We start from the raw sequence: 10154 nt of genomic DNA, 5'->3' as shown, positions 1-10154 counted from the left end.
TATATATATCATATATACAATCATGATTTGATATATCATATATATAATCATGATTTTCTTCTGTACTGATGGTACTAAATTATTCTCTCGTGTAGAAGAGTTGCAGGGACAATAATGGAGCTGGAACTACTGGTGATATAGATCCCCTCCACTAGGTACCACACTTACCTTAGAAGCTTCTGTTTTTGTTTGGTTGACAGTGATTTTAAAAATTCAACTTCTGGATCATCGTCTCCTTCACTTGCAACAAATTCCTAGGAAAAGTGTGGTAAGACATTAAGTTCTTATATAAAAATAATCCCTTTATTCAGATTTCTGTATTAAAGTGATGCCTTTCTGTACCTTATTTTTGCACACGCACAAACATATTTGTATTACTAAGTCAGGTTAAGATTCTTTGGAAACAGCAGCACACTCACTGCAAATGAAAAAAACCCCACATTCTGTCTCAAAGCTGAGTAGGTGTTATAATGTGGGGGTTACACAACAGGAGTTATTAGTAACATATGGAAAAATCACTGCTAGGGAAAAAAACATTTCTGAAATAGTTAATAAAAATGAGCCAATTTTGGAGCCCACATGATTCCCCAGGATAAGTCACTCCATTGTTACTGTGCTTGGATGAATACGTAAGATGCCAGTCCTGCTCAAACCCAGAGTAATTTAAGCAAATTACTTTTCTGTCTCGGTTTAGTCATTAGGAAAATGGGTATTAACACATCTACCTCACTGTTGTGTTATTAGTCTTTAAATGTTCATAAAGTGTTCTGGCAATGCAAAATACTGTAATCATATAATCTACATACAGTAACGCAATCAGCACAGCATAGCTACTTTGAAGACCCTGAATTCTTCAAATTACGTGCATCTGGTACACTACAGTTCTCCACTTGTGATGTTTTCAATTTTAGTCACACTCAGGAAGAGAAAGAAGAAATAAAGATTAAAAAGCTCTTCCAGAAAACCCCACCACACCTAACAAACCAAACATAGTGATACCACTGTGATTCATTTATGCTGCCCATATGCTACATTATTCTGGGGTACATAGCTTTTTTAAATGCAAAGGTACATCCATCTGTGGAGACACAATGAATTGTTGATTTACTCAATATTTTAAGACCAGTTGAGGGCTGTCGTCCCCTCTCTACTTCGACTTGGTCACCTGGTGGCTTGACTATCCTGTCAGATGAACAAAAGTTACTTTATGGTGGCTCACTCCAGGAGTGTATATGATTTTTTCACTTTACATTTTTATTAAAGCACCCCAATTACAAACATACCCTTGTGTGTGCAGTCTAAATAAAGAGAATTAGACATTTTAGCAATAGTCAATCAATTAAAAAAAATAATCTTCAGATATAGCATTCCTGGCACTAATTATTTGTGCACACTTCCTCAAACTTCATCGAAGCATTGCATCGGAAGTATGTGGCAAAAGCCCCAATCATCCCCCTTTATGAAAAATTCAATTTCTAGTCACCCAGAGAAGGGTTTTAATTTATTATATGTGGCTTTTAAAGAAGTAATTTACGATTCACCATTCTGACTGAAACAAAGCTGGAAAACAGTAAGTTTTTGGACATTTTTCTACTGGTATAGCTATTCAGCTTTCCTATGGATATGCATATTTAAAAATATTAAGTAACAATTCACAAGCAATCACATTTAGATTTACAGACATTTTCAGCTTACTGGTAAAAAGATCATTACCTGTGATGGATCATTTGCGGTCAAGTTTCTCCCCAGTACATTTTGTTTCAGTGCAAACCCACTGTTTCTCATCTCCGCTATTAGCTCCGAGGGGTGCATTGATGGCCCTGTTCACAAAAATCACAGTTTGAATATATCATTTATGTCTCTCTACCTTTTTTGGACTCCACAGTAGGAATTCAGTTGAAGCTTTGTTAAGTAAAATCACAGCTAAATCAACTCAATAATCTTCTGCTGAGCAAATAATCAGATATGATTTTCTAAAACAGCAGTCTGGAGATTCAGAATAGAAAATAATTGCATTTTTCTTTAAGTACAAGGGGATTCTCTTACGTAACTTTGTCATGTTGCAAAAAATATATTTAGATAAGTCTAGTAATATATTTTTATTACAGTAGAAAAGCACAGGAAACCTAAAGAAAGCAGATTAAGTAAGACTTTTAGGTGCCTCCTCTCCCTTAAACCAATGGAAAAATGCACTTCTAATATGTCACCATTAAGGTATATATACATACATACACACATAATGACACAAAATTTTGAACTTAAATGTAAAAAGTAACCATTATTAGAAACTCAGTATACATATGGAAAATGAATAAATACATGAAAAAAATTATCCATGTCCTTCCTTATTCTAGGGACCCCCAGATATGCTGGGTCTCTAGGCTGTTACCTTCTCAGAGATCTCTGTTTTATCAGCTTAAAAAATACACAATATATTGTATTAGAATCAGTGTCTGGGAATAGGCACATTATCTTTCTTTGCAAAGATCTAACAAGGAGTAAAATACAGGATATATTTTGGATCATTCAGACTTGACTGCATAATTTATAAACCCGGTAACTCACTCTTTCGCTTTAAGTGAATACCTGTGATCATCAAAAACTCCCCTACTTGTCTGATTAGGTACTTTTTCTTCACCCTAAACATACACTCTTTTGTTAGGTCACTTTCAGTAAATTTCCTTACCAGTTCATCCACTAATCTCACTGTCAATTAATTAGTACTACTGTACAAGGTAAATCTAAATTAGAAGGAACGTAAAACGGAGCATGGAGCATTATGATTACTTCAGTAAACTAACTGCAGATGGTAAGACTAACTAGTCTTATGAAACATACTGATCCTGCTTTGTGGTTTTAAGAGCTTCTTAGTTGTGGAGGTGGACAAAACTCACACACTTTTAACACAAAAAAGTATGGAAAATTAGACTTTTACTATGGAAAATATATTGAAAGTAAAATAGCACTTTCCAAAATATGTCAACTTCAACTTTTTATTGGTTTTCCTGTATAATGCACTGCCTACAGGCCTATATATAAAGCAGGAAGGAAGAAGATGAAACTTTGAAAATAGCTTAAGGAGCCCTTGCTTTACTGACTTTCTTTTCACAAGTTCCTTATTTTGCCACGCAAAAGAATTTTCCAACGAGATACCTTTTAGTCTTTCCTTGAGTTTACATTTTTATTAAGTAGGGGGTTATTCCTCCTCCCCTGTATATTTTACTAAAAGTGCTTTTTCTTTACATGTTACAGTGCAATTGTAAGCTCACTGATCACTAATGAATGTGTATGGGCTTCAGAGTGTACATTTTTGCTTATTTCAAATTTAAAACCTTGCTCTGCTTGCCCAAATCTACTCTGGCTGGAACAGAAACCAACAGAAACCTTATGACAGAATTTGGTACCAGCTGATGTCTTGATTTTAAAAGGCCACATAAAACATCCATACAATTCAGTCAAATACCCTGTACGAGGAAGCTGAATGGAGACAAAGTGTAGAGTCATGAAAGATTTCACCACACCAAAGAAACCAAAATATGTGACTAGACTGAAGCCTGGAACACCCCTATTTTTGAAAGGCAATAAAAGTCACTGCCTAACAAAGTAACCTAACTTACCAGGTATTCCCCCTTCAGTGTCTCAGCATGGTACACATTTTGATGTGTACTGGATACATAATTATTCCCATTAGCACAGTTAGATAAACAGAGGAATACAAGTTGTCCAAATCCGTACAGGAGATTTGCAAAAGAACTAAGACAGACACCCTCACTTTGTGGTTCCATATGAGGATTATGGGCAGAATCAAGACCAGAGAGGCACGAAGGCATATAGGCCTCTTTCGGGCATTCTTTGTGCATAACACTGAAAAGACATAAGCAAAATAATTTCCTCTTTTACATAAAAAGCTTATGAATGCACCGTACTACTGACTTTTGTGCACTTCTGCCCAACGGATGCCAGTTGTGCTGTAACGCACAGAGCAATACAAGTGAGCAAGAGGCTTGTCTGAGTGGCTGCCCAAGCTAGGATCCAACACACAACCGCAGGCAAACTTTCAAGTTAGCTTCCATATGCTTTTTAAAGGTGAAATCAGCACTAGGTTTTAAAAATAAAAACACAGGTAAGCTTAGAAGGACAGCAAGCCAAGCTAAAAATAAATTTATATGACTTCTGCTTCCTTATTAATGACATCAAGGAGACATTCATAGCCTCATCTACAATATTTTTGTCACAACATGGTATTATCATGACAAATCACTGTTATTCCTGTTTTGTGTATGTATACAAGCTACATCAAATGTACCTACAGAACTTTGAGACTGAAGTGGTTTATGAAATGAATGATTCCTGTTTTGGTCTCCCTTTAATTGTGAAGGAAAGAGTAATTTAGGTTCAGCCTAGCTTGTGCAGAGGTGCAAGAATCTCAATGAAAATTAACCAACACCATAAACGAAATTAGAGTCAAACCACAGCCCTATTTCACAACCCTTCTGTGTGCAGACCCCAGCCAGGCGCGACACAAGCATGCTGTCCACTCTGGTTGATTATGAAGGACTCTCTTGCACCATGTGATTTTTGCAGTTCAAAAAACATTTACATTTTTTGAGACGAATACACAGGTGAACTTGCTCACACTTTTTTTCTGAACTGATGCCACTTAACTTCTCTGTAGTTCTGCTGCCCAATGACAGCAAGACCACATCACTACCTTTGTTCAGGTAGCAACGCCTAGACTACAGTGGGGAGAAAAAAATATCTGATCTGGGAAGTCTAAAGAGACTGTTTTCTATCTGGTCAAGTCCAGGCTGAGAAGTTCAATTAAGACATTATGTTTGACAGTGGCTGCACAGCTTAATAGCAAACCTCTCTTACTATCTACTTTCGGCAACACAACAAGAATCAAGAAAATTTTTATTCTCATAATTAAACTCCTTTGCTTGGAAGCAAAGAAATCGAATGCTTGGTGACTTTCTTCTTCTATCTATTCCTCAACAGATTGCTTTTGAGTTACACTTTAATGATTTTGACAAGCAGATCTGATATCCTTTGGGGTATCAGTGACAGTTTGAGGTCTTCAAGGATTCCTGAGCACAGCCATTTTATGTGACAGCACTGAGGCTTGTAACACACTTCTTTTTGGGCTGCTTCTTCACAGAGTCTTAACAGATTTAGATGCCTAAATATGTCAGGAAACAATTGCATTTCCACACTACAAAATGAAATAGGGCATTTATCCTGGCTAATACACATGAAGGAGACAAAAACTGTAAATGAACCCCAAATAACAAACCTCACTTAACAGAGGTCTGAAAAACTCAGTTTCTCAGAAGTATCCCTTGCTTCCTTATTAGGAGCTAAAGCTTAACATCTTGAAATCACCAGTATACTGGTTGATAGACAGCCTCTTCCTTTGTTTGGTGTGAATTGCTTGTGGAGTTCTACTTGTTGGAGACGCGACTATGCTCAGTGTGATCACACCTGGTTTGCTTGGTAAGCCAAGAGGTAAATCATCTCAGCCTGTCTTTGGCTGAGATGTCATCACCCTCCCAGATCTTCAGGCAAAACGGTACTAAGTAAAGACAGCCATATATCTACACCTGGTTAAGTTCCAACGAAGTCATAAGCTGTAAAACAGACAGTAAGATTGAACTGAGAGGCTCTCAGTTGGCTAAAATCTTGGGAACTGATGTTAGCTAAGTATTCCTGAACAACACCCATCAACTTGCAAAAACTCACTCCTACATCAAGCACAGAAAAATACTTTGTGTACTATGAAAACTGATGTTTTCATATATGCACCCCTTATGAACTTGTGACACAGTCTGTGAAGAAGCTACCTGTGTGATCTCATGCAGGTGAAAACATACAGAGATGACACTATGCTATGAGTTGACAGAATATTAGATACAGGAATCTTGTAAAAATAGCTGATTGCTATGGCTTCTGACAACTAGTCTCCCAGCATTCTTCCATCAGCAAACTAAAAATAACTTCAAAGTTACAATGTTTCATCATCTGTTTCTTATTCTATCTGAAAAAAGTAAAATACAGTACCTTGCTATTTTTAATACGACTGTCAAGCTTATTTTCTGGAAATTACATTTTGTTAGGAAAAAAAAAAAAAGAAAAGAAAAAACCTTTAAAACTTATCTCAATGACACTTGTTTAAAACAAAAATATTTTTATCTGCTTTAAAATTAATTCATAGTCTAGGAAAAGCTTTTTACCATATAGTGGAATTAACTGCATGCTGATATCATACTTATTTTTATGCATTAAGACAGCTGACAACTTGTCTTCTACAGCTACTTAGAATTATATTAAAGGCTTGCACAAAAGATGCTCCACAGTTCAAAGACTCACCAAAGGATTTTTAAAATATTTTTTCATGGCCTTTATAATTCTCAAGATATAGTGTTGTCAGGCAAGCAGGCAACAGTTTCTTCCTGCTTCTTACTTCCCACGGAAGTTCTTGCTGCATTAATTCTGTTATCTCCGGTTTAAAATACTATTTAAGGAAGCAATCCAGATAGCTCAGTTTACTCAAAGAGTTGGGGAACAAAATCTGGAAACTCAAACCATTCAATGAGGTGTGAAAAGAAGGATTTTAGTCTTCACAAAGTACAACCTGAGAGCAACCATAGCTTGACAGCTGCTGGCGCATCTTTATAATATTCATACAATTAAATAAACAGAAGTGCTGTAAACAGAATTTTTCTGAAGCCTATATGCGCATCAAAATTCATACAATTAAATAAACAGAAGTGCTGCAAACAGATTTTTTCTGAAGCCTATATGCGCATCAATTATATTGGATTGCAAAAGGATATCATACTAGGATTTCTACAACATACTGTAAATTTGCTTTTTTATAACAAAGATCACTCCAGTTTCTTATCATACTTAACTGAGATCAATTTAACAGAATCAGTTCTGCTTCTATTAAAGAACCGGGGGGAAAATACAATTCTAGATTTCAATTACTTAAATGCCTAGCTTACAGCAAGCTCTCCCACCCCAAATTACTACCCCCACTCCCATCCCAGAAATGAGAAAAACCTATAGTTGCAATTAATTTTCAATTCTGTCTGTACTTCTCTTGAAGCTACAAATGCACAGTGTGTGTAACACGCTGTCGTTGCCAGAATGTTTCCCCTAAGAGGCACGGGCACAGGACTCCTCTTAGAGAACAATGCTAGCTGTAACACCATCCACTAAAATGTCTAAAGCCCATTTTTCAGATTACCCAATATTAGAGAACAGCATGATAAAACCTCTTTTAATAGCGACGGTGATTAATACCACTTTTTCTGCAACAGTTTCAGGGGCAGCAAGGACAGACCATAACGTTATGATTGCCAGTATCACCAAAAATAGCAGTTTTACTTCTATCTACTCATGACGCATATTCTTGACGGTATCTGCTCAATTTATTGATAAAAGCTTTCACTGCTGTCACCAGTGCAGATGAGAAAACTGAACTATTCTTTGCAATCAATTAAGTTTTAAATGTATTTTTATTTTTTAATACATATAGAAAGTAAAGAGATAAGAAGCAGTAATAGTGTAACCACTATTCCCACCTGTGGCAGGGGAAATTACAGTAACCAGTTATTCTTAGATAGGGGCTGCAGTTATGTACTGTTAGGAAATGAAAGAGACTACTCAATATATGTGTTACCGAAAAAGGCAGTAGATTCTTTATGGTGTCCTTTTAATTATAACTTTTTAACCTTTATTTCAACTAATGCTAATTTTGTGTATCATCAAAACAGAATATTTACAACTGGGCTCTTCTAAACCTTCCCTTTCCCAAGAATGTGTTCTGGTGTGGGACATCTTTAGTTTACAGATGTGATCATTTTAATCTAAAAATAACACCGTCATCATACCATTAGACTTCTCCTGACTTGCTAAGAGAGAGATAATTTTCATGAATGGAAATGTAAATGAAGCACACTGGTGTATTTGCTAGCAATTTGTCAGTATACGTCACACTCAGTATACTCCACTCTACCATGTTTAAAAATTAATTTATGAATCAAGGACAAGATACTTAAAATGCTTATCCTTTATTACTACATAATTTTTGTTAACAAAGTAAGCCTAAGGCACGCTGTTGTCGTTCTTTCTTATATACATCTTGGACAACACGAGGCCATAATTCTTCCAAACTGAAATTTGATTTTCTATGTAATAAGTGATACTAAAGCCACGCTCCACCATAGAAAAATAAATGAATAAATACTCCAGGGCATATGCAAACAGCTCTTTCACTTTAACTGGGTTTTAGAAAACCCTTCCATTGGTGGGTTTTAGTTTAGCCATCACATGAAGGATGAACATGCTCTGAATTCAGAATGCTGCCTTCTCTGGCTGGTAGCGAGGGCGTAACATATGATACAAGGCTTTTTAGGTTTTGCTTTAAAAGAGAAACTAACTTTAAAATTAGCATAGACAGTTTGGTCAATCCATACATATACTTTTTTTTTTTGTGCTCTTCACAGAGTTTCATGGGGTTTTTTTCATATGGCATAAAAGGAAACTGAACAAAAACGGAAAAAAATTACAGACTGAGCCTAATCACACTGTACCATCTGTGAACTTTTACTGAGGCTGCGACAGAGGTAAGAGTAGACACCTACTTATCCAAAGGACAAAGAGCTATTATCAAAATTATGTGATCATGATCCTTGTCATGGAGAACGTATCAAATACTGATAATTTTTCCATCTATTTCAGAGATGACTGCATTCAGACCATATTTACACTTCAAAGCAACTGCTGTAGTTGGCATTGAGAGAAATCAATGAATAAAAAACTCTTGTTTTTAATTAGCTCTTCTTCAGAGGTTCTGCAGTTTAACTGAATTTAACACTTTAGCACAGAATTTCAGTATAATTTATTACAGAGTATTTCAGAGAAACCCGAGTCTCCTTCTTACTTTTGAGTAGTAAAAACCATTTAACATTATCAAACTCCAATAAGAATCCATATTTATGGCTTAAATGATAAGCACAAGGCTTCTAATAGAAATCTGTATTTTATGCATTCACACCAAATACAGAGGCTTCTGAAACATAAATGGAGGATTATTCTAAAATGTGACAGTTCTTAAACTATGTGAAGATTTAGTTAAGTTTCCTACTGTTCACAATCAAAGGTCTCAGCTGCAGATCATAAAGGAAGGTTTCATACGCTGTATGTTTCTACAGATGACCATTTATACAAGTATTCACAGTTAATATATTCAAATACCTTTCTTTGTTATTATAGATTCAAGAGAACACTTAAATAAACTCCTGCATTCCTGATACAATGCAGATTTTTATCTGTTGGGAAAAAAAAAAGTACTGTATTTGGCACTGAAAAAAGTGCAGTAGCCATAATATAGATACAGATTTCCCTTTTGGCTGTCTCCATATGACTGATAATTTCAATTATTACTATGGAAAGGAATTTCACTCAAAAGCTAAAGATCAGTTGAACACACTAAGTGACAGACTGATGGAAACCAGAACCACAACTAGTTTAGGGGCACTCAGGCAATGAAGAGAGAAGGCATAAAATCTAGGAGCTGATACTGAGTCTCTAGAAGGCTGCATTTGCATAGACATACCTTGAGTTTCTTTATCTTCTAGACCTTAAGACACTAGATACCTACACCTGTTGCTCCATTACTTTTTTACCACTATTTGCCTGAATTTTCCACAACACGTTAATCACTTCACAGTCCTTTCTTTCTTCTCAGTAATTTCACTGGATGGATCACATACAGAGCCAGTTGGCTGTAAAAGATTCACAGTAGCCCATAGGAAAGAAGGACGCCCAGCACTCTCCAGGCTTAGGTTTCATAGGCCAAGAACGTTAAGAACCTTTTTTTAATCCTACCATCCCACTTCTAACTACACCATTCATAAGATTACCTCCCTGTCTGAGACACTAGCCTTACTTCATGAGATAGTAATACCTTGATACCTTTCTTCACAAACAGTAATAGATTCCTACCAGGTTATTTGTTCTAAAAAACATACGATAAAAGTTGTAAGCATTTAAGCTTTCATAGCTTTTTAGCAACACCCCCTCACACCCTAATTGAGCAACATAAATTGCTTGCAGAGGAAAAAAAAAAAAAGGCAGGGGTTGAGGGG

The 10154-nt window shown here is 36.0% G+C and overlaps 1 protein-coding gene across 1 annotated transcript in view; it reads right to left on the bottom strand.

The window, feature by feature from the left end:
- Positions 1–164: 164 nt before the first annotated feature.
- Positions 165–10154, bottom strand: part of LOC104467159 (corepressor interacting with RBPJ 1-like) — a gene marked incomplete at its 5' end in the record, with an annotated part of 17875 nt that continues 7885 nt past the window's right edge. Inside the window, 2 exons of the mRNA XM_010080821.1 lie at positions 165–254; positions 1714–1820. Of these exons, the coding sequence (XP_010079123.1) occupies positions 165–254; positions 1714–1820 (197 nt within the window). The remainder of the gene's footprint in view (positions 255–1713; positions 1821–10154) is intronic.

Source organism: Pterocles gutturalis, unplaced genomic scaffold (assembly GCF_000699245.1).
Source record: "Pterocles gutturalis isolate BGI_N339 unplaced genomic scaffold, ASM69924v1 scaffold42024, whole genome shotgun sequence".
NCBI classification, from domain to species: Eukaryota; Metazoa; Chordata; class Aves; order Pterocliformes; family Pteroclidae; genus Pterocles; species Pterocles gutturalis.
The sequence above is the reverse complement of the archived record's forward strand: the minus strand, read 5'-3'. Positions and strand labels throughout refer to the sequence as shown.